At 36.3% G+C, this 25,755-nt stretch overlaps 1 protein-coding gene across 1 annotated transcript in view; it reads right to left on the bottom strand.

Moving 5' to 3' along the window:
* Window positions 1-1,343: 1,343 nt before the first annotated feature.
* Window positions 1,344-25,755, bottom strand: part of CNBD1 (cyclic nucleotide binding domain containing 1) — a 52,128-nt gene continuing 27,716 nt past the window's right edge. Inside the window, exons 6-7 of the mRNA XM_062568559.1 lie at window positions 4,481-4,590; window positions 1,344-1,505 (exon numbers count right to left, since the gene is read on the bottom strand). Of these exons, the coding sequence (XP_062424543.1) occupies window positions 1,344-1,505; window positions 4,481-4,590 (272 nt within the window). The remainder of the gene's footprint in view (window positions 1,506-4,480; window positions 4,591-25,755) is intronic.

The raw sequence follows: 25,755 nt of genomic DNA on the forward strand, positions 1-25,755 counted from the left end.
TAATCATAAAATTCAGTTCATGAAGTTGAGAGAAATTATAAATATATATATATATATATATATATATATATCATATTGTAATAAAACAGAAAGTCCAGGAGTTATTCCCTGTTCAGGGACTATTTTATTAAGTGTACAATGACAGAATCTTTATAGAAAATAATCGCAAGTGAGCTAAATATGATTTGAAATTTGAAATCTGAAGAGGTTTAAAATCTTCACTGAGACTTTTTGATGTTTAAATCTACCATACGGTGCAGAAGACATTAATATATGCTTAAAAAAGACTTTCATGTAAAAACGTTGATTTTTTATGAAATGTCCCAGTGTGTGTTTGTCTTGCATCAGTTAACTTAATTAGTGTGGAAGAATAACTATATGATAGGGAGAGTTATCAATGCAGTAGTAAAGATTACAATGGCATTCAAATATTCTCTTAGTCTGAACCATCATTTTTCTGTACACTGCAATAGTTTTATTAAGTGATTTATCAGCTTTTCATAAAGCAGCGTCATTATTGTTGACTGATGAGATTATGATGTCAGAGGATAAGATAATTTCATGAATCAAAAAATAATTGTTATTTATGGTGAATAGAAATTTAAAAAGCCTAATCTTACATATTTTCTGTGAGTACAATTAACCATGTACCAAAGCCTTACAAAAGGCATTACAAAGCCAAAGTACAATTTACATTCTGTTAAAATTAAGGGTAGATGAAACCTTCAATGGAGAGGGGAATTTCAGGGGACTGTAGAGCTTAATCCATGTCACATGAGATGGTGCATTTACTGTGTCAGCCAGTAATGAAATAAGGATAGAAGAAGATGAAGTATCCAACTCTTCTCTCCGGTGAATCTTCATCTGAAAATGCCTAAAGTTTCAATGATACATGGGCCTTGGGCTGACCAGCAGCACTGTGACTCCTGGACTTCATGTTAGGTGGAAAAAGTCCACATAAAACTATTTGACACAGGAAAAGCTTGCAAGGTGAAGTCCTAAACATCTTTTGAATCACTGGCCCATTTCTCATCCACTGCTGTTTTGCAATCTTATTCTAGGACTTCAACAACTCTGAATTTTCTCTTTTCTCCATTCCAGTCAGTGAAAACAATGTTATGGTCTAACACTCAGAAAAATAAGAAATCAGGGTTGTGTATATCAAAGACAGGGAGCCCAGAATAAACATTACATAGCATACAAAGGGAGACTTGGCATTTTTCAAAATCCTGGGAGGAGGAAGGAATAGGTTAAACTTTTTGATTAAAATTAGCTATCTGAACTGAAAAGCAGTCACATCTTTTGAGCTGCTCCCATCAACGCGTGTGCCAAGAACGTGAACCTTACTGCGTACTTAGCACAGCATCAGCATCAATGACGCCCATTTTGACGGCTGTTGCGGTGACAACTGTGCATGTGAAAGGAACCTGAAGGAGAATGCTCGTTTCTCCAAAGGATTCATTCCTGTGGAGCTGGCCCACAGCAACCCTTTTGATTCTTCTAACCTGGTTGAGAAACAGAGATTTCTTTGCTTAGCATAGCATGACAGCAGCACAAAATTACTACATTCTATAAGAAAAATTCTGTATGTTCTATATTCTATACACATATACAGTCATAATATATAATACTATAATAATAACATTATTATATAGAGATGTACATACATGCACACACAGTAAAACTGTATATATTCTGGAAATTTAAGTCATTTTACTTTGGGTGATTGCATATACCCACATATTGTTGTTCTATGAGAAAATGGGTCATGAGTTTTTCTTTTAGTACCTGTGAATATTCAAACTCTTAATTTACTTCCAAATTTCAAGTATAAGTGCGAGTAATCCATTTTCTTATTATTTTCCCAGGAAATCTAATTTCATGTGCTCAGAAAAGAGCACCAGTCATGCATTAAATCTTGATAGTCCTTGTTTTAATTCAGATTTATACATTTTCCTATTTAACTTTAAGCATTACTTTTCTTGATGATAAGTCCTACAGAAATTAGTGAAGTAAGAGAATTAATGACTGTGAGAAAAGATTGTGTAATCTGGCCTTCTGAAAACTGTGGGATATTGCTAAAGTGTTTTGAGGGAGAATAAACAAATCTAACTTTATTTGCAGTGACTAGCAATATTTGGATGCACCACACTGAATTGGTGTCTGATATAATGAACTCAAATGACAGAAATCAGTTTATTAAAAACTTGTCTCCTCCCTCAGTACATATAAGATACTAATACAGAGAGATAAGAGACTATTTTTTTTAACAAAGTGGAGTATTGCAGTTCTTTCTCCCCATCTGCATTCACTGATAATTTCCTCCATCCTCTGACCTAAACATAAATTGTAGGAATGGGAACAGAAAAGCAAGAATAGTGTATAAGGATTTGCAGCAGTACCTGCAATTGCGCAGAAAACAGTGCAGCAGCTGAGAAATATTCTGGGGCTTTACCTACCAGCAGAGTGCCTTTCTTATTCTCAAATCTGACCTAGGCACTGCACAGAGCATTATAAAACTTAAAAGCCGCATCTAAATTATAGAGCAGAAGTATCCTATAGGCTTAGCTTGAAACCAAATTTACCAGCTGTCAACTCTGCTTAGCAACTAGTGCACCCTAAAAGCTGACTCTGGATAATCCATACCGATTGACCCAGTAGGTAGAAGAGAAAGCAGGAAAAAGCCCATGTAAGACCTGTACTTCAGAATGCCCTCAGACACCCACATATGCAGAATATAAACCCCATGTTGCCTCAAAGACCAAATACCTCTGGACCTTACACTATTTGCTTTATACCAGCATCTCACAACCAGCAATAAAGAGGTAGGAAGCCCCGGGGTCCAAGACAGTTTAAAGTGAATTTTATTTCTCTCTCCTTTTTTTTTTTTTTTTTTTTTGAAAATCACTATCATTTTGTTCCACAAACAGAGCCACTTCTTCACAGAAACGTTGACATTTGGTTAGCTGCAATAATCACCCCTAAAAACATATCACTCTTCAGAAGCAACTTGTTCCTCCTGCTCACCCCCATCACTCATGGATGGGTGTTTCCGGAGGAGCTGAAGCACTGGAGATGCTGGCGGTAACAGCCTGCCTCCCACTCAGCTGACCTCCGAAATTACGCTCTTTGTGCAGCAATTTGTATGTCCACGGGGAGATTCTTGAAGCTAGCCTAGCCACTGTGGAGTAAACAACACTCACTGCTCTGCCTGGCTTGTCCTCCCACCTCCACGTTGTGTCCAGCCGCGTAACTGTGCCCCTCTTTTGGAGAAATGTCTGTTTTTCTGTTATGTAGGTGGAATTCCTTCTGTTATCGTTGTCGCTGCTATCTTTTCTGGGCTTGTTTGTTTTATGAGAAGTGCCGTGAGTGCCAGAACAGCACTCTGTTTTTTCACATGGACCATATTTCTCTTGTAAATAGCACACCAGTAATAAATATGAGGCTTAGGATTTGAAACAGCGGAGACAGGAACCAGCAAATCCAAAATAAGAGAGGATAATGAACCTTCCTATACCAAGCCCACAACTTGTGCTTGATCCACAGCACATCTTTTATAAAATCACATACAGCCTGTGTGTTAGTTCTTAAATAGAAGGAAATTCACCAGATCTCTGAATAAATTGCTCCAAAAAAATTTTTTTTTTTTGCTCTTGTCATTAAAATCCAAGCTTTTTGTCCTTATTTTTGCAGTTTCAACTCTCAGTCTTCAAATCTAGTCTACTCTGAATGACACTTTCTCTGACAGATCAAGGAATTATCTACAATCATAAAATTCTTCCCTATGCAGGTATTTAATAGATCAAGTGATGTTAATTTTTTAAAAATAAACTCAGTAGTTCAAAATTCCTTCCTTGTAGTAGAAGACATACAGGTCAAAGCTGTGTGCATACGCTGACTGTGCAAACAAGCAACTTCTGACTGACAACCCTTTTGGGGGGAGGAGGAGAAGAGAATCATAATCTCATGACAGACAGCCTTTTGAAACTGCTGATTCCCAGACTGGACACAATGGGACTTATATATGACTTTTACGACAATGATTTTAGCTATTTTTATATATATTCTTTTGTTCATGCATCCAAAAACCAGATTAGGATACCTGGTAATCATGCCAGGAGCACAGGTTTAATTGGTTAACTATGATTCTCACATACTTTTCAGTTGTTATTTTCCAGCATATATTCCCCATTTCATGTACACAAAGCTATGTCCTTCACAGTAGACATATCTTCCTTTGGGGGTTTATAAAATATATAAACATAATTTACAATCCATACTGACTTATATCGCTGGTTTATCCTCTGTATTGTTAATTATTCTTCCAATCTATGTCATCACAGAACTTTAGCCAGAATTATTTTTTTTTCTTTTTTGATAGAGAATATATCCCTGGGTAAATTCACCAGGAAATTCTTGACTAGAATGGTAAAAATAACAAGTAAAATGCTGATTTTTTTCAAAACGTTATTGAACTTACCCTTTTCCCCAGTGGCAGCTCCACAAGTGCTTTGACTTCTTTGTAAATATTGCAGAATCCAGAACTAATAAATCCGATGAATGCACTTATTTCACCTACTTTTACTAGCTCTGTAACAAGAAAAGCAACACACACAAAAAGGATGTTGTAAAAAATTCCCTTAAATCAAAAATTATAGAAGACTTATAAAACATTGCAAAAATAAATTTGATATCTAAACTTAAGTTAAATCATTCATTCATTATTAAGTTCTATTCAGCTATACTGTCAACTACTTGGAAGCTCCAGAATATCTACAAGAATCTGTTTACATTTCATTAATTTTGGATTGGGATTTTAACTTTAGTGATAATTATATATAGATTTGATACCACAGTAAAACTCAGCAATTACCCACAGAAAATATTAATCAGTGACTGTGAAATTATAATCTATTTCAGTCTGAGCCATTTCTAAGTAAAGGAAAATGATGTTCTCAAAAGAACCAGTAAAATTTTCCAATAGTATTGAGTATTTTTCTCTTGAAGTCAAATCATTTTAAGAATATAAAAATCCCAAATTTTGTTTTTTGCTAATTTCTTTTTTAGTTTCACACTACAACTTCTATCATCCACAACAACATGAGAAAAGCACTCTAATTCCACAGACAAGCAACATTAAATCTAATGGTCAGATCCTCAAATTGGCATAAACTTGCTTAAATTGTCTGAATCTAATCTAAAACTGTGACAGATAGTCCAAATACTTATAAGATATTTTAAACTACCTTTTTATAAACATTGCTTTCTTTTTTCCTTTGGTGAAGAAACAGTTTAGACATTCTGGTTTTGTCCATTCCACATTTATATTCTTGGAAAAATATTTATTTTACAATTCTATTGGAAATATTTGCAATTCTTTATTTATTTATTTACTGACTTATTTTACAGTTCAAACAATGCTACCAGTGCTACAATGCTACTACTAAAGAAACTGGTAAAGAAGCCATACAAGCAGATGTTCAGAAGAGAGAAAAACTTGGAATACATTATCTCCTTCCAGACTTTCTATTTCAGACCCTGAACTTGTGAAACTAGGCAATACTTCGGTGAAGCTATGCTAACCCACACCAGCTGCTCCCCTAAATTTCACTAAACAATTATATTTCCCCATAGCTGGAAGAAATAAAACTAACAAATTTAGATATAGAAATTTGAAATTAATATCTAGTGCAATTTTACTGTTCAGTGAGGTAAAACAGCTGCTAAGCCAATATAGACAAATCAATAACCCATTTTTTGTGCTCCTTTTGCACAGCCAAAGTGGTGTACTCTCTCTCTCTCCATTTTTGAATGGCATCTTCTCTGAAACATCTTGGAGAAAATTGGGTGTGGGGGAAAGTATTAATTATTTGAAGCGTTCCACAGAATGAAATGTTCCAAAGCATCACCCCAGTTCTGTTCCTCTGAAGTTAGGGGGAGTTCATCGTGGTCTTTAACAGGAGAAGAGACAAAGCAATTCTTAGCAAGTCTCAAAATCTACCTGTAATCTCTGCTGAGGAGCTGAAAGACATTCTGGCAAACAATACGGAGAAAAACAATTCATCCTAAACTAAAAGTGTTGATACCAATAAAAAGGAATCATTTTGAGAATCGTGTAATCAGTAGAGAAAACTTTCCTTCTAAGCATCAGGGGAACCATCAAGAGAATATGAGCAGTTGGGAAAGATATAAAACTTATGAGAAGAGTTAGTCAGGAAAATATAAACTGTCAGGAAGAACAAACATGGAAAAGAATGAAGCATAAGTGGTGCATTTGTGAAATGATGCAATGCACAAAATAAAGCAAAAGTTTGAAATGATGAAGACCTAAAGAAAATACATTAAGTTAACATTTTACAATTCTTGAATGAAAACACTAACATTGGGGAGAGAGAGAAAATGATGTCTGATATATCAACCACAGAATTCAGTAGTTCAGAGGAAGACAATGAATGTTTTGTACTCTCACTGCGGAAATATGTCAACCAAATGAAAAGAGCAGGAATTTCTAAGCACGAAGAGTAAGATTCGTCTCGCTTAATGTACAATTCTAACAGTTAGGGCACCTGGTCTATGATGTTCATCGTTCAAGCCACACCTAGAGTCCCTGGACAGCAGTGAGCACTGCTAACAGGCGATTCCTCTTCACTCACTCATAGCAAGGCAACGAGGACGGGTCTTGGGGGGAACCCTCCGCCCTCCTCCCCTAGGGCCATAGAGATGGCCTGGGTGGCTATGCTAGCACTGAGAATGTACTCTTACTTGGCGAAAGTTAGACGAGATCACTCTGGCACTTTTCTAGATTTGTTGCTATCAAGAAATGCCAGTCAGCTTTCTTAGACATGGCATTTTGGAAATCAGACAACGAGGCAGTCAGAAAGAGTGTGTAACAACACTTGGACAGAGCTACAGTTAAGAAGCATAATTTAAGTGTATGCAGGTGTTAAACATAGTGCTATTGATAAGTCATCACACGCCTAGCTTATTTAGGCATTTATGAAGATGCTTTACACATGAACTCCCAGTTTCATACCCTATCTTAGATTTTGCCCAATCTAGAAGGGCACAAAGAGTTCAATCTCAGGTGAAACTTTCTAGAACAAAGAGTAACTAGTTAGCCTAAAAAGAAACTCTTGGAAAAAAAAAAAAAAAAAAAAAAAAAAAAAAAAAAGAACAATCTTTATTAGCTCACAAATCTTTACATAAATGTTTATTTACTGTTTCATTTTTGCCCATGTGGCTATGACTAAGCTTGACTCATGCCAATGACAAATGCTTTCACAGAAACTAGCACATTATAAAATGGGGAAATGATAGAATCGTAGAATCATAGAACCGGTAAGATTGGAAGGGACCTCTGGAGATCATCTAGTCCAACCTCCCTGCTCAGCAGGGTCACCTAGAGCGTATTTGACAGGGTTGCATCCAGGCGGGGCCTTGAAGATCTCCAGAGAAGGAGACTCCACAACCTCTCTGGGCAACCTGTGCCAGGGCTCCGTCACTCTCACAGGGAAGAAATTCCCCCTCACGGTCAGGCAGAACTTCCCGTGCTTCAATTTCTGCCCATTGCCTCTTGTCACATGGGACAACTGAAAAGAGTTTGTCCCCATCCCCTTGACACTCCCCCCTCAGTCTTCTCTTCTCCAGGCTAAGAGATACTATTAAAAAAGACAAAAGTTAACCAAGTCAAGTAGATTGACATTCTGACCATATGAAATTCTCATTTGTCTTATACAGCTTATTAAACCCTGGCTGGCAACTGTTGTCCACCTAGCAGAGACAATGCTCAACAGTTTCCAGGTTATTCTTCCTTATTGGTGGTACTTAAATAGCCAGGATATTTTTTTTATTTTATTAATTTGATATCATTTGGCAGCTGAAAACCAAGTAAACCATCATTTTTCTCACGCTTCAGATTATTCTGGGCTAAAGTAGGTTAGATGTTGAAATTCAAGTACTCTGACTAGTCTTATTAAAGCCTTTTAGACTCACTAGCTATTGCTTCAAAACAAAACAAAACAAAACAAAAGTAATAATTCTAACCTAAATTAACATGTGCCGTGGAGAAGAAAATTAGAGTCATGATAACAACTTCAACATACGAAGAAGTTTCTGTGCTTATCACAACAGACCTTTGAGGCATTCAGGCTTATATAGTCAAACAACAGTGGCTGCACCAGCGTTTGCTGTCAGTGCAACTCTCCGGGTTCCTATTGCCCTCTTTCTCCATCTCACATTTATGCCCAAGGAGCAACATAGCATCTTCCAGCAGCACCGCCTCTGCCTTCTTTTCTCTTAAGCAAAAAAATGGGAGGAGGCTGGTCTCAATCAAATCAGCTCCGGCATGGATCGCAGCACTCATCTACATCCACACTCTGGGCCTACATTCACTGATTTAGGTACAGCCATAGGGACCCTGCTATCTGCTCTGACGCTTCCATGCAGGGCAAGGTCTCACCCATTTTTGGATGCAGAGCTCTCTGAGGACCTGTGTGCATCGGGAAGAAGAGAAGACAAATGGTGAGGCACTAAGAATTTTTCATGAGTATTTGTGAATGAGCTGAGATGCTTCTGAGGAGTCAGAGCTGTCCTTTCACCTGGATGAGAAGGAAAGGTGGCTTTAGGACTGTATCCTGATTTTGGAAAAGGAGGTACTATGGATATCGAATATTTTATACTCAGATATTTTAGGTGGAAATACTTCTGAAAAAAGTAAGCCTGTTATCCTTTCATAGTCTTCCTCCAATTCCCATCCAAGTATCTGGTATCAAATACAAGTATCTGGTACAAAAGTATATTGTATCAAGGTCTGGTATCTGTTCAAGGACCATTTTCCAGAGCAGAAAAGTAGGAAGCTAGACAGTTCAGACTGAATGAAATTAAAGTCATTGAACAAAAGACTTTCCTCACCACCATTTTTTGCAAACAGATGTAGCAGAAAAGTTTCTGAGGCTAGAAAGCTGAAATCTGTCAGAGAGACATGCTGTTTAGAGGGGTGTGTTTCAGCTTGCCAGTGAATAGACTCCGATTTAGCCAAAAGGAACTTTTTAAATAGCAACTGGCATATGCAAAGTATATTTTTAAACAATGCATATCAAAGTGAATAACTGCCAATTAAATGTCAGATATGTCAGGAGCTTATATGTAAGAAGTGTAAGCCTGACTAGAGGAAAATCATAGACAGGAAGGGGTTTTCTTAAATCTCTCACACTATTTCACAATTTTGCTTGTCTCTGTGTCTGTAAAAAGGAGAAGATAACACTGATTAATATTTTAAGATCTTAACATAGTTGAGGAATGAGCTGTGGTAAAAATAAAATTTTCTCATGGTATGGATGTTTACATGAATGAAGGCACAGCAAAACTTCTTCATTTACAGATATTAACATCCTTCCAAAAATATGACAACAGATCTCCTTTAAAACGATATGCACACACACAACAATCCTCCTGGATCTCTATCAGGAGAAAGTGTTTTCAGTAACATAAGATGTCTGCAGTGTGTATGTTACAGGTGTTAGTATGTCCCCAAAGCTTTTATTATTCCATCTACAGCTGTGGACTTCTCTCCTATGTACAATGAGCAATATATATACACATACATATATACATATATGTATGTTTGCCTGAGAATTTTGAGAGGAACAACAAAACAAACAGCAAAATGTAACTCATCATTTAATATACAAAATATGCTTCTGTTTTAAAAGGGGAGGACGCTCGCTTTTTTATGTGGAAGTGTTGTGCTGGTAGTGTTCTGCTCTTCTGGAAGGGGGAAAGGGATGGATACTTTTGGAAAGAGATCAAGGGAAATCTCCAGTTACAGAGAATGACTCAACCATTGACACTTTAAAATAGCAATTTAACAATTGTTTCATGAATTTCTTTGGGATTTATTTTAGCAGTATAATGAACTCACTCGATTTTAATAAATGTATGACTATAGGATTTCCATTATAGTTCAGCTTGAATTTAATGCATCATTATTTTACCTCCACCAATAATGGTATAATACTAAATTAAATTAACATACTTACCATATCATCGATTAATTTAGAACACAGGGGAGGCCTTTCCAAGGAAGTTATAAGGAAATTCAAATTTCCTGCCTAACTCTGTCTGTATTCTGCTCTTACGGACATTCCCAGACAATGGCTCATATTTACTCAAACATAGGTTTTTTTCTTTTTGCTTTTTTTTTTCTTTTTTCTTTTTTCTTTTTTTTCTTTTTTCTTTATTTTTTCTTTTTTTTTTAATATTTTCTAATAATACACAGCCTAACTCCATAAATGAATGCTGTGCTCAGCCATTCCAGTGATGACGACCACCGAATGCTTAATTAGGTGCAAAGATCTTTTATCGTCCATGTTCATGACAAAGAAATGCAAAGCAGACATACCCCACTGGTTGTTTTTATTATGTCTCAAATAGTAACATGTTTTCTCAGCCCATATCATAGTGTACACAATGCTGCCTTCATAAAAGGACAGCATGTCATCAATTTTCTAATGGTATGTGAATAACCTAGAAACATTTCATTATTCACAACACTGCATTAATGGAAAGCCCAAAGTGAAATTCCCATGCATTTCAGTGGGATTTGGTCCTTAATGCGTTACTGATGGTGGACTCTAATAACTTTAGTTTGTGTCTAACCTGGTTATGTGCCCATATTCTGTAACACAAAATACACTTTCAAAATAATGCCTGGCAGATATAATATGAACTCTGATATTAAAAGACCTTGTGAACATAATTTGTTATCTAGTCAGTAACAAAATTATACTTTCAAATGCACATCATTTATGCCTGCAGATCTTGCACAGAATAAAAAAAAATCTTGCTCTGTGCTATATTTATGAGATCATAAATGTTAGTTTTGAAATAAGCCATTTTCCATCATTAACATATTCAGCTTTCTAGTATCTGTATGACAGCCTTCTCTTTAAGGTCAGTTCCACCCCCACATACATTAAAATGAACATATGTCAAACATGGGCTGCAGTGTATTTAATTTAAGCTGACACTAAGTGTTGTTATGAATGCTAATCATGCTTTTGGGGATTGTAACTAAGGGTCAACAGAGAACGGATCCCCAACATGTTAGGTCTTTTGCTTGGAGATGTACATGGGCTTCTGTCTGAAGGGTTGTGAGCCACCGCAGTCCAAGCACAAAAAGGCGGAAGAGAAGGGCAGACTGAATAAATTATCTGATGGCTGGCAACAATGTTTTAATTCACATTCACAAGTGAAGGCTACCTAGAGCTAACTAAAGCTAAACTGAAAGAGAGGGGAAGAGGAAATGAAGAGAAGTTGAAGCAATGAAAAAGGGTAAAAGGGCAAATGTGGGAAAGAAATTCTGAATGAAGTTGAAGATTGGAGTAAACAGCTCCAAACAATAGATGAAAGTCTTGTCAAACCTATACAGGGCTTTGAAAGAATAAAAGTCCATGATTAGTCTGCTTCTGCAGTTGATATTAATGTTTTTTGCTGATCTTCTCAGCCGCCATTCAGGACTAGCGATAATACACTAAATCCTACTTCTCTGTCTTAAGTCTTGGACATTTTTAAGCTTCATCTTTATTTATCAGTTTTTCTCTAAACAATGATTAGACATCTGTGCTTTCATTTAGTTCAAAGATGTCATGAATTCCAATACAATAAAGTATTGAAGAATTAAATGAGGAGGCCTATAGCTACATTGCAGTTCATGGTACATTTTCATTAGCGGTAATGACCTTTCACAGTTGAATAACCAGGAATTTACCAGGTAAGCATTACATGAGATGTTCTCTTAATTACCGTATTTTTTTCGGAATACATGACTGAATGTGTTTGTTCTTCTGGGTAATCAAATATGTGTTTAATTTTGCAACAGATTATGTTTTCAATCATAAAAAAGTTATCACTGTCACAGCCTTGAATTCTGTGTGTTGTGCTAGGAACAGGCCTTCCCTTGAATGAGAGGAATGTTTGTTAAAAGAATTAACTCATGCTTTTGTTTTTATTATTATTATGACTACTGTTTTGTTCTCAAAATACAAGCATCTAGATATTATCTGGACAAATAGTACTGACTGAAATATTAGTAGCTGCAACACAAAGCATAATTTTGTCAGAGGAAAGACATTAATGTATTCCATGAAAAAACATAAAACATCTGAGAGAAGCTGATCAATAGTGTTTAGCCACTGACTATTTTTCCTGGGTAGCAGACTCAGGACCTAATTGAGCTTGCACTGATACAAAGAGGATCCTTTAGATCTCATGGTAGAGGTTGGTCCTGCAGTGCAGGAGTTCCTGGATTTGAGTACTGGTATTTTGAAGGATTGCTCGGTATTCATTGCAGGACAAGCAACTCTTCCTCTAATATCAGACTGTTAGTCAAGAAAGATCAAAAACATATTCCCTCTCCCAGAAATGTGCTTCATGTCTCTTGTGGGATGTTTTAAAAGAATATTTCCTTTAAATTGCCTCACTATTTATTTACATATTCCCTAGTATTATTAAAAATGTATCCCTTTCTTATCCCAGTATGTAATTGTTTCAAGCCTCCCCAAGTCCTCCTACTTCAATCAGTCATTTCATAGTCAGTAAATATTTCCCAGCTTCTTCAGAAAATAATCATATGCTCTGTCAGAAACTCTAGAAGTATTAAGAATATATAGAGAGGCAAAAGAGAACAGTCATTTCCTCAGAATGAAATTAGTTTTGAAAGTTTTCAATCAAAGTATTTATATAAGCTGTGTTATGCTGGGAATTTTTTCAGATTCCTGTGAATTGCCGTACCCTATAGGGTAGTGAGTTTCTCAAATGCCGTTTCAGCAGCACCTTCAGTACAATTGCCAGATAAACACTCAAATCTGGGTGGCTCTGTGTTCCCAAGGACGGTAGCGGCAGGGAGCAGCGGGAATGGGAGCTCTGCTGCGGGAGGCTGACCGACCGCCGCTGGGGAAACGGGAGGGAGCCCGGAAGGGGACATGCTACCTCTGTATCATTTCTTTGTATGGGCCACTGAAATAAACTGAAACACTAATAAATATATACAGCAAGCAGCTACCAAACAAGTAAGTATGCTAAACTTTTTTTTTTTTTTTTTTAAATATTATTATTATTATACCTTCTTGTGCTATTTTCTTAGGAGGGCACCATAGCCTTGTGGAATATATTTGAGTTCAACTCATGAAAAACTGCATCATGCAATGGGTTTATTTGGTTAGATCAGGTGGTGTTTCTACTGCACTTGGTGTTTTTATATACCAAAAAGACATTACTAGATTGATTCTCCAAGCATGTATTCCAAACGTGTGTCATTTAGTGTTTCAATTAGTCTATTTCAGCATACAATATCAAGAATAAGCTCAGGATTCTCAGGGAGCTTGAGTGCCTCAATTTTTAATACTACCTCAGAGGTGTCCTTTTTTCAATATATTCAGCATCTGTTCACATTAATGTTTCCTTTGGTCTTAAATGAAAACTTGAGGGTATGTTTGAAATGAAGCACTCAAATTTTCAAGGAAAATTAAAACCAAAAATGGAGTTCTTGGCATTTGGAAATTGAAAAACTGTATTTAGGAAATTCCAAGAGGAGCCAGGTGAAAATTATGTTCCCGTACTGAGAAATCTTGAGACTTCAGAAATGTTTTCTTTATGGATCAAAACAAAAAAAGAAAGACAGAACTAGGGAAAAAAAAAAAAAAAAAAAAGACAGGTGATTTCATTCCAAATGTTTAATTTGCTTAGCTGAGAATGTTACTTGTGGTTATTTTAAAACTGTGTATTATAATTAGCTAGAATTTAAAAGCAAAATGTCATTGTCATAAGTATCTTAGAACTTCCACTGAAATAAGAAGTCTGAAAAATTTCACTTAATTTGCACATCTTACAAATTAATAATTTTATTTGATTTTTAAAATTTCTAATTAAATAAGATGGTCAAAATTGACCTTCTTCCTCTTTGCTAATATGTTAGCAACAAACTCCAGCCACCTTCAGTGAAAAGTGACAGAGCTCTCAGTGAGACAGAGCGAGGTGAATATACAAAGCACAGCTAAAAAACAAGTTCCTTTTCTCACTGTTTGAACTGAGAAACTCGACAACAAAAAGCTTCTCGATATGAGAACAAAAGGACAAATCTTCTTTTCTATCAAGCACTTTTGCTTCAGAAATATTAGCACCAAACCAGAACTCATTGGCCTTATTTCTTCTACTGCAGACACATTTTGAGTAAAGTGAAGAGTTCTTAGCACTCATCTAATCTGACAATCAAACTTCTCTCCAAGGTATAGCAGAGAATTAACTTTCTAACTGAGCAAGGACACACATTCCCAAGCTGTAAGGAAACCCATATAAGTGCTAGTAAAGGAATGTGTCATAAAATACTCACAGAAAGATGTAGGTAGTGTTCCCATGGTCTGTTATCAGAGGAATACTATCAATAGGATTTTGCAAATGAGACAGCAACAGAAAAGGAATATAATTGTATATATAGAGATCCACAAAAGAAGATGTAATCAATGTTCCTATCATCTGCTATATTATCTACTCTTAATTATACTATCACAACTAGAATTTCATGTATATATATAATTCCTTGTTTATAAATTTAATCATTTTCCAGAATAAATATTATAATATGAACTCCTGGCCTATATATATATGTGTGTGTGTGTGTGTGTGTGTGTGTGTGTGTGTGTGTGTGTGTGTATTTGTATTTTGATATCATGGCACATGTCTCACAATGTTTAAAGGGAAAGAATAGAGTAAGAATGATTTTCTTCTTCCTTTTCTGGACAGAGAAAATCAGCCAAATCTAATCATGAGGACATAGACAAATGTAAATATAATCTCTGTCCTAATTTTGCATACCTGTCATCTCTAAATAATTTTTCCCTCTTATATTTTTCGAAGAAGCATGATCACAATGCTCAAGGCAATTCAGACTGGGATGGGAATGCCTACTGCCATTTTGCACGAGTTTAACTTCAGATGTATTCATGAAAAAGGACTTTATTCTGCAAGGCTCATGAAGGTCCAGCTATCATGGCTATTTACCAATCTATTTTTCATAAATGTTGCAAGATTTCAGAATCTGGCTGATGCCCTCGCTAGTAATATAGGAACCCTCTTGTATTTCCCCTTTGAGGCATTTTCCATCTCTCAAGAAGCTGACCATAGGACCTGCTATGATAATTATTGTTGTTGAGTGTTTTATCTAAGGCTGAAACTGCACGTCCTCAGCCTTGGTGCAATGTTTGCATGCAGCATTTAGACACAGGACTCTAGAGCTCATTGGAAACAGTGTTTTAAATAAGGCCCTTGTGCACACTTGCTCCTGAGACCTGGCATACCAAATATCCAATCCACAAATGCACTAGCTCAGGGCAATAGTGAGCTAAGTAGACAGCAGGGAAAATCAGGCCTTTTGAAGAGCTTGTCCTCACTTTCTTCATGTGCACTCATGAGCACAAAAAAGAGCAGAGCGTTGTAGACCAGGGACTTGCAACTGAGGAGCTGCTTTGCTCTCAGCTGTCCGTGACTGTCTGAAATGAGGCTCAGCAACTGGCTGGGATAATCAAACTTCTCTGACCGCTTCCAGCACAAACAGACAACAGAGCATCCTGGAGGAGGGGCCATGCTGTCTGCCATCAGCTTCAGCTCAGAGGGAACTGCCACCGCCCCACTGGAGTCTGTGGCCTGTCTTTGATGCCAGTGTTTATGTGAACCTCCTTGGCTTCCCCTATCACCATTTTGTGCCAGAAACGTGTGGAGGGCGTGCAAGGCATAGTACGGCACCACGTGGGGATGGTTCAGAAGCACCACGGAGCACTGCCCTGACCACCATGTGGGGACACCTCTGAGGAGCAGCAACTGCTGGCATCTGCTGACTCTAGTAGGGACCAGCACTTGACCACCATGGTGCTCCTCCGCTGAGGCAACTTCTCTGGGACTTGCAAGGAGATGATTTATACCAATAGAGAGTGAAGGACAGGCACTCATGCAATTAGAAGCTGTGTCTCCATTAGCCAGTGCCAGCTAGCAGCTGAGAGGCAGTAAGATCCCTCTTAGCTACAACTGAGCATTTCAAAACAAAGTCAAATATGCTGTCTCAAACTACCTTCAGTGACAGTTAGAGCTAATGTTTAATTTTGCCATGAAATGGACTGTAAGTGCTCACAGAGCCAGGAAACAGCTGAGAAGCCGTTTAAAAAGCTGTTGAAGCCATTCATCCTCCCGGCCTCCCAGCAGTCAGCTACTGTCTGCTACTCGGATGTGGTGCCTCCGCGTCACCCACATAAATGAACTTTATATGGGTAAATGTATCAAATAGAGATGCAAGTCTGATGTGTCAGCAGGGGGGCTGTGACTGTGTTTGGGATTAAGCTAATTATATATGTGTTGGAGATCTAGCCAAAGTTTTGTTGGAAAATTCCAGTTCGCACAACTTGTAACATTCTGCCCAAAGTAACAAAAAAATTCAAAAAAATCAAGGTGAATGAGACCTGCTTTAGATACAGGATAGTCAAATCTGATATTGATATTTCAGTGAAATATCAATAGATATTGATATAGAAAAATTGTAGAAAAATTCAGCATATTTAGCTCCCCAGAAATTTTTAGAAACAATAATATCTGTCCTGTTCAGACCAAAAGCTAATTTTATAAGTGTATTGCTTGTGAGCTGAACACCAGCTTTGTATAAATGCTTTGTAGAGCAGGAAATGAAACCCTTGAGATAAATGACACAATCATCCTTACTCTTCACACCTTACCGAACTGTAACAAGCATTCAAGTACGCCATCCAAGATGGAAAATTTAAAGAGAAGTACTAGGCACCCATGTCCCACCAAATACTCTTCAGGTCTGATGAGATTGAGTTTCCATGCTCCAGCAAAGTAAGGGACTGAATATGGGACTCTCCCGTGTTTGAGAAGTGTTCTGCCAATAAACTATCTTATTGAGAACATACGCAGAGGGACACCTTCTCCCATGGCTGTGTCTTTATAAGGGATTCTTCTCTATAAGTCTGTATAATAGAATCTGTGTAACTGTTGAAAGATAAGGTATTCTAAGGCTTAAATCTTCTTTTCTAAGTCAGAAATCAAAGAGTCATTGCTTAGTCAATGATCAAAAACAAGTGATCCAATAAATAAGAGAACAAAGTTTTTCACTTTGTCTTGACTTAATTAATTACTATACGTAGTAAAAAATCAGTTGATGGACAATGTAAAAAGAGTAGTTGCACCTAGGAATTGGTGAAGATGAAATGTATAAACATACTTTTGGTGTCTATGAAAGACTCAAACCATAACAGTGGTCCACTTCATCTCAGTATCTCAGGTTTTTTTCATGTCATGAAAAGTAGAACCCATCTTCACCAGACCTTCACTGATAATAAGACTTTTTGCCTGCTTAGTTCCATTAATATAATCTTAGGCATTGAAATGATTTATTTATTTACATGTGATGAACAACATGTACTTTGAATAAACAGATATGTCTGTCTGGTCCATGAACTTTTCTGAGCCTTCAGATTCATTCTGCGAGGTGCCCAGCACCATATACAGAACCCAGGCTGTTGGGTGTGTCCTGAGAAAGCCTGCTGGACTGAATATCTGGAGTCACGTATGACGATAAACATTTAACACTTTCAGTAGTGAATAATAAATAATCCTTGCATTGACTTCCGCGAACCATGGATATAGAGTATCAAAAAGGTGTCAAGACTCTTTTATCATGCATGTGACAAGGCAGCATAATCTTTCCCACACAATTTAATGAAAATGTTGCTTCAAAGTAGAAAATGCACATTTTTTAAAAGTATCCTTTCAGTCCATTATAAAAATATTACTGAAAATTATTTTAATATATTTCTGTGTGATGTATTGCAAGGACAAGTAAACTATAACTGGCTTATGAGCTGTTTTTGATATAGTAGTCTAATGAGTATATAGTACATAAAATTTTCTACCTTTTTATTATGTCACTGTTTAAATATTGAAACTATAAAATAATCCCTTTTGTCAATTAAAGTTCTTTCTTGAACAAGTAGCCCATATATTTTCACTGCTGCACAGAGTATTAATCATATAATCTTCACAGTGTTCATTATTGAACTTAGCATTTCCTCAGTCTACCAGCTTAGATGAAAATTAGTTGTATGATATTCTCAGATTCTCCGGTGTTCTTTTTAAAAATGATCAATAAATTGGTAATCATTAAAAAGATGCCATAGGAAAAAAATAAAAGTTTTAAGGCTGGAGTACATCCTGTTGATGTTAGGGGGGGAGTTCTATTTTTCTTATTTTTGCTACCGTCAGCCATGACAGCCTGCCATACAAATTAATTTGTTTCTAAAGGCAGGAGTGCAAAGACTCTAATGTTTCCAGCTCATTTTCAGTGGTCTAGCAAGAAGAGATAACGAGAAAACAAAAAATAATAATCATGGTACAATTATCACCCTTTTCATGGAAAAAAACCAAAAGTGTTACTGTTTGAATATTATCTAATTTTCAATAAATATTGAATTATTCACTCCAAAAACATATATAGTAGATATTACATATATAAAATGCATAAAGAAATAATCAGTGGGTGGTATAGAGCTATTGCTTTCTAAACTTGTCATACTATATACATTTAGAAGATGAAATACACTTTTATTTCAATCAACACCAAATGTCAGCACCATAAAAAATAAAATGGGAAGAATGTGTTGTTCCATTTGGTTGTTATTTCATGGAAGAGTCATTAATCAGATTTATAAGGCCCTTAGCAAAAAAAGCAATACACTAGATCACTACTGACAGCAGTTTTTTAAATCCTAGAACAGTGAAAATGCAAAATTTTAATACTATTCATTTCTCAGTTCTGTGATGATAGACTGAAATCTGTGTTGCCATTTGTTTGATTTCCCTGGCAACCACAAATTGATATATCATTACAAGTGTTTCTGAATTAACATTTGTAGTCTACTACCTTCAGCAGCTCTCTACTAACATGCTATTTCAAACCAATGGAAATTGTCTGAACAAATCAGTGAGCAGAAGAGAGTTTGTTGATCTACTAGGCAATGGTTTAGCTGAAATTACAGGAAGATTACATTAAACAGAAAGATGTGATTTTTAAAATTTGTTTAAAAAAGGAGACCAATCAAAAAAAGGAGACCAGTCAGCTTTGGAAGCAAACTTGTCAAATGATAGGGTAAATGACCTATTATTTTAGAACAAGACTGAAAATTTTTTTACTAGAAAAAGTATTTTCAGTGCAACCACTTGTTCTTGGCCCTGATGATGAAATACTAGAAGAATATGCTGAAGCTATTTTACATAGGAAATCAGATTAAACACACTGAAAAGTCTTCAGCAGCTCTCAAACAGAAATTAGTTGCAGTTTCCATGGTTAATATTTGCCCACAAATATTCTATCAGAAAGGCATATCACAGCATTGACCTGAGGATTTCTATCTTTATTCAGGGAACAAACCATTCTGGCTTTTGCTCGTATAAATGGTTCCATGTGTACAGATGACTGTGCTATACCGTCTCACAGAAAACATTGATGCTCTAGGTAAACTGAGGCGCTACAGTTTACAGAGAAACTATGCAAGATCAGGTCTCTAATGAGAGTTTTCTGCTCTTCTTTACCAATTAATCACACTCTAATGGATGGAGCAGGTAAGAGCCTTCCTAACTAAACTCAATAGAGCTATACAAGACATTAAGCTAACCTAGAATGTTTAAAATTCTCCAAGAAATTTCCTACAGTTTGATTTGTCCGTTCTCTTCTGGACATAGATTTAAAAAGCACCAGATCATACAAATTTTTTTACAGAAGAGCAGATACTAAAAACCCCCAAAGATTTGCAACTACTTGTGACTGGAGAAAAAATTCAGCAGAATAGTCACATTTATATAGTTATCTGCTGCGTTAAGACCAGCAAGATGTAAACAATAAAATGATCCAATTTGTCCTTAAATGTGCATCAATAAACTGGTATAATTATCCTGATGCTTATAAAACCTTTGCTGATGTTACAAAGGCCAGAATTTAGCTCTCTGGCTTCCAGAGATTGTTTACTGTACATGAAATAAAATATGCTGTTACTAGATATAATCTGAGTAGCCAGCAATTTAATTCAGCTGAAAATAATGAGTCTATGTCTCCTTTTCTTCTTAAGAAACCTGAAATAAATTAAATAGTCGCAAATTGGAAAATCCTATCTAGCGTTCTATATTGATAATAGTGCGCTCACTGTGTTGTACATATACTTATTGTACAGGATCTAAATAATTAAGTAAAGTCCCTCAAAAAAATGTTATTTTAATGAAAATATTTATGTGATAAAAAATTTACTAGAGGAAATTATTCTAATTTTTGAGATAGGTGGTAGAGATTCCAAGTCTGGCACTACATATTCCACTGTTCCTTTTTTTTTTTTTTTTAAAAAAAAAAAAAAAAAAAAAAAAGAGCAAGGGTAAGGATCTGTTCCATCATTAATATAACAAGGTGACCTAACAGAGTATCAAAGATAGAGAAACTCTTAAAAGAAAAATTGCTTCAGAAAAGAACAGAAAAGCAGTAAAGTATTGGAACTACTAAAATGTTCTTTAAACTTTTTTCTCAAAGCAAGAAATATGTATTACATTCTAGTTTCCAACATTACTAAGATGAAATAGAAAAGAAGGCACCTGACATTTCAAATGGCTGCCCACAGGAAAACTCTGATGTTCAAGAAAGTTAAACAGAATTAGAGTGGTATTAGTTGTGCCCTGGTCAAATGTAGCCTTACAGAGAATTTAGGCACATGCAGCCACATACAGAATGATCTAGATAATAGGAAATTTAAGGAAAGAGATACCACTCTACTTTTCTTGTGAAGATATAAGACAAGGAAAAAGGGACACATCTCTCGTACTGAGGATTGAAGGCTTAATTCAAAATACAGAGATTCAAAGCTACTGAACTCTGAGGTTACCAGCAATCCATTGAGACTTTAGTTTTCATATTCATGCTCCTAGACATCTACAGTTCTTTTTCAGCTTTGACATCACAGACCACTCAAACCCAAATTTCATCCCTAAAATCCTTCAATATTTACAAAGTTGCCCTTTACTTTCATCTCTCTTGAGAAGCTTGAATCCAGTAGACAACTTCAAATTATGATGATTTCACCCCACTCCACACAAAATACCACGGCAGTTGCTTTTTTTTACCTTTCACCACAGCCACTGCCTAGCTATTGCAAATGTAAATAAGGCCACATAATTCCATCCAATTCCTCCTGAGCCCAGCAAAGGACATCAAATTTAGTATACCTCCTGAAATAAGTCCAGTCTTCAGTAGAAAGAATAAGCAATGAAGCCTCTGTTTTTTCCCTTGATACAGTGTTCTTACAGTGTTAATTACTCTCAGTGATTAAAAAGAAAAGTATTTTATTTGTCATTACAATTTGTCTGGCTTCAGCTTCCTGCTCTTCTGCTTTCTTCACTTTTATTAATGCATCTTTTTTACTCAGTTTTGGTATGTGCACATGAAGGTAGAGAAGTTCATACACTTCTGATCCTTTCTAAAATCAAGGACAAAGAAAATTACAGGAAAAATGGTTCTGTCAATAAGCACAGCAGCAATAATTATTTCCTTGGCTGCTGGCTCTCAGTTTGAAATGATCAGAAACCTTGTTTTGTTTCATTTCCCAAATGCTGGTGCAAAAGCATGAAAGAAGACACAAAGAATCACATTATTGATGCCTCCCTAGGGATCACCTCCACTCACACAGAGACAATGGCAAAATTGCCCATGGAGAAAAAGAAGTACAAAAAACAACATAGAACAGAATGAAAAATCACAAAAAAAATGCAAAGAGAACACATGGATAAATGTATTCTTTCTATACACAGAGAATCATTTGAAATAGTGGCAAGCAGGCCAATAACATCCTTTATATTGCGCAAAATGATTTTTGGCACCAAAAATATAATTTGGTGCCAGTGAAACAGACAACTGCAACCAATGTAGAAGAGAGATGACTTGCAAATGGAATCTATAGATTACTCATTGATCAAAGTCCCGCAGAAGTCCACAGTTTCAGCCATATCTGCATAAAAAAGTATTTTACTAAATCTCCTTGTCATCTAAATTGCATACATGTATACCTAGGTAGTCACTTGAGGCTGGCCATTTTGAGAGCCATTAATAATTACTTAAAAAAGAAAGGAAAGGCACCTGATAGATAAGATTCAACCTCAAGTATTGCACACATGAAAGCGTGGGGATATGATTCCTTTATAGAATTGGTGATCAAATCATTTCCTGACTGGGAAAGTAGAAATTTAATGAATAATAAAAGTAGGCTATCACTATATATATCTTAAAAATAAAGCAGACATTTTGTGTGCTATGTGTGCTGAGCTGGCTCATTATGCCAAAGAAATAGGTATGCAGTGAAAACAATTCAGGAGGCGGTAAAACTGTCCCTAGAGTAAAGAATGCAGTTCTATTTTACATTTCTTGTAAGACAAATTTCATTAAGAAACCTATTATTATCAAACCTTCGAGTGCTTGCTTAAATTTCATTTAAGCCGCAGAATCGTTTCGTAGTGGAGATAACCTCAACAGTGCTCAGTACTTCAAAACTATTGATCTATGGATTTTTCACACTCATCTGTATTATAGATCTGAATCAACACTGAAAAAAAGAAAACAGAGCATGTCTGAAGAAGTCGAAGTACATACTTTTGTAAATAGAAATGAAGAAGAAACTCCTATTTGCAATCTTTGATTTGCTATGTTAGTCACTAGAAGTCCTACGCCATTATGCATGCCTATCCAAGTTAACATACAAGCATGCAGTCTAAATTAAAAAATATCTATCTATGGAATAGACTTTTTAAAGATTTAAGTTCTGAAAACTGTCATTTTGCTGTCAAATATGCAATCACCTTTTCAGCTAAGTTCAGTTCCAGCACTTCCCTCTATTCTCTTCCAAATACAAGTTCTCCATCGGAGCTGTTAAGGGCTGTGACTTTTGTAAAAACCCACTCTTGTTTGTTTAGGGCAGTAGCCACAATGTGCTAACTGGTTCTTCCAGACATGCAAAGGGCTAATGTTTGCCCTGAGGAGTTCACATATCCAGATCAGACATGTAGACAGAAACTAGGGAAAAAGCAGGCTCTGGAGGGTGCTTATATGAGCTAATTCTAATCACTTTGGACATTGTGATGGAAAGGACACTGTATTCAGGCTGCATTTAAGCCTAAGATTTGAATCACTGAGTGTATTGAATTGCTAGTATTGCAACCAGAAGCAGGTATCCTGTTGGGAACTTGCTACCACCACAGCTAATACCAAACTCCACCTTTGATGTTTTACCCTTCATACCAAGTATTTCTGGGAGAGAAATATATTCTGTTCTCAGCTGAGAATACGTGCTGTTAACTCTCACTGAAATAGAATTGGGTAAGAAAGCTTCAGCTAGCTCTGCTCTGAGTTGAGAAGCAAAAATATTAGTAGCTCTTGTCTTCTAGATGAATCCAGAGCCCTAATTACAGAAACACACTTCCTTCCTTCCACTCATAGAAGGCAGCACCAGGAAGAATCCTCAAAGCATTTATGGGTACCTGTCATCTTCCATTAAGGAGCTGATTCTTTTCTCATCCAGAAACTGAGAACTAGCATCTAAAAGCACCAGGAATAGTTTACTAAGTTGTCTTTGAGGCTATTGATTCACAATATAGTGGTTTCAGCAATAAGGCCATCCAAAACTGCTTGTGCCTACATTCATCAGCCAACCAGCTGTGTCAGTGCAACTATTTATGGGACTCTACTCAATTCTAGTTAAAAACAACGTTTTATTTTTGCAGATTTATTTTAAGTTAAATCACGTCAGTACCCTTGTTTACAATAGAGTCCATACACAGTTATACCACCAGCACAACTGAATGAACAGTGAATGCAGCATGAGGCAAGAACCTTTTAAATCAGCTTTGTCATGAAAACTAGCACACCGAGAAACTCAGCTGTGACTCACCTCCCTTTTTAACAGGTTATTAAAGCTTATCAGTGCTGCTAGCTCATCTGGCTGTAAGCCCCTTTAAAGATCTCAAGAGGTAGCTGGGGAGACATTGTAACAAATGCGGTAAAAGTGGAAGTGTTATTGCAGTGAGTGAACCTAGGGGGCTCGTGAATTTTAACAGGAAAGAACACCTAACTTCTTTATTTTATAGTTGCATTGATAAGTGGACTTGAAATTACAAATAGAACCTATAAATTCCATGCTCTTTAGCTGGACTTCTCCAGAAAACAGCCTTTGTTATTCTCTATGGGAGATCTTTCTATTTTAATTTGAGAAAACTGAGATGCTTAAAAATTAGGAGTACAGTCCTAGTCCACACAGGATGACTTACTATTTGTTCAAAGAATCCAGAATTTCACCCTATTTCTTTAAATTTAATTTCAGTTAAAACATTATTTAACTATTTGGCATTAGCTACATATGTACATAGCTGTTATGCAGAATTTATGCTAATATCAGTCAATTAAAAAGAAGTCATTACAATCAACTATCACGAGGTTAAATTACTTAGCTGGGAGGTATTCAATAAAAAACCTGTCCCAATTAAGCCGAGTATATTGCAATAATATTTTACGTTTATGTAGCACCTTACATTTGGCGTTTGACCAATTAGGCTGAGAGAGCAATGCGGAATCACAGCAGGCCCCTTTGCAAAAGGGCAGCAGCTAACTGTCAAGCTGCTCTACTTCGCAGTGGGAAACATTTAACAATGACACGGAGCAAGGTCCCAATCCGATAAAATGTAACAGGAATTCTCCAATCCTTGGAGATAAACAACAAAACTGCAGAATGGCACTCCAGCTCCACTGATATCAGTGGACTACAATGTCTTCAATAACCTCATGATTTTAGCCAGAAATTGTATGTCTGAGTACAACCAACAGTACCCATAGCGCGGATGGAAGTCAAATTGACCTCACTCTGCCTCAAATTTCAAGGGTCAATAAATATTTTAAACCTGTTGTTTAAAGTAGTTACAAATCTCCTCCCATAGGATCTAAAGCTTTTCTGGCTGTACTCTGTGTATAGTTTCATTAAAAATCCCTTGAAAAGACTATGTCTTTGTCAAAAATGTATCCTCTCTCTCTCCTTTGTAGTGTAAAAACTTTAGGACTTCCCCAATTCATTCATTGAAAGGTAAAAAATATTAGGACCTAGTTCTCAAGGAAACTAATCCCCTAATCTTTATCTGTAGATCTGTGTGCTTACTTTATCACTCTGTGTCTCTGTGAAATAAGATAATAATGACAGCCACAATTTTAAAGATGCTTGGCTACATAGAAGAATGTTTTACATGTAGTTATTGAATTGTTCAACAGTAAAGATATTTGGGGGATTTTTTTGCCAATAAAAACATGCTGTCTACCAGGAATATATATATAACAAAGAATCATCCCATTTCATTATTTGTACGTTTCTAAATCATAGAAAAACTCGATGACCTCAGCTATAATGGCAAGGGTTAATGGCTGTGGTCAGTAAACTGAAGCCACTGCAGGTGTGAGGTTTAATTGAGAGGCAGATGCACAAAGACAGCAGGCAGAGATGGAAATTAGGTTAGAAAAGGATCAGAGCAAGGTGAATGCAGAATTCTGTAACCTAAATAAAACCATACACACATAAATACTACTTGCCAGCGCTCCATTCTTTGTAAGTGATGTCAAGTGGTTAGTATTTTACA

Source organism: Rhea pennata, chromosome 2 (assembly GCF_028389875.1).
Source record: "Rhea pennata isolate bPtePen1 chromosome 2, bPtePen1.pri, whole genome shotgun sequence".
NCBI classification, from domain to species: domain Eukaryota; kingdom Metazoa; phylum Chordata; class Aves; order Rheiformes; family Rheidae; genus Rhea; species Rhea pennata.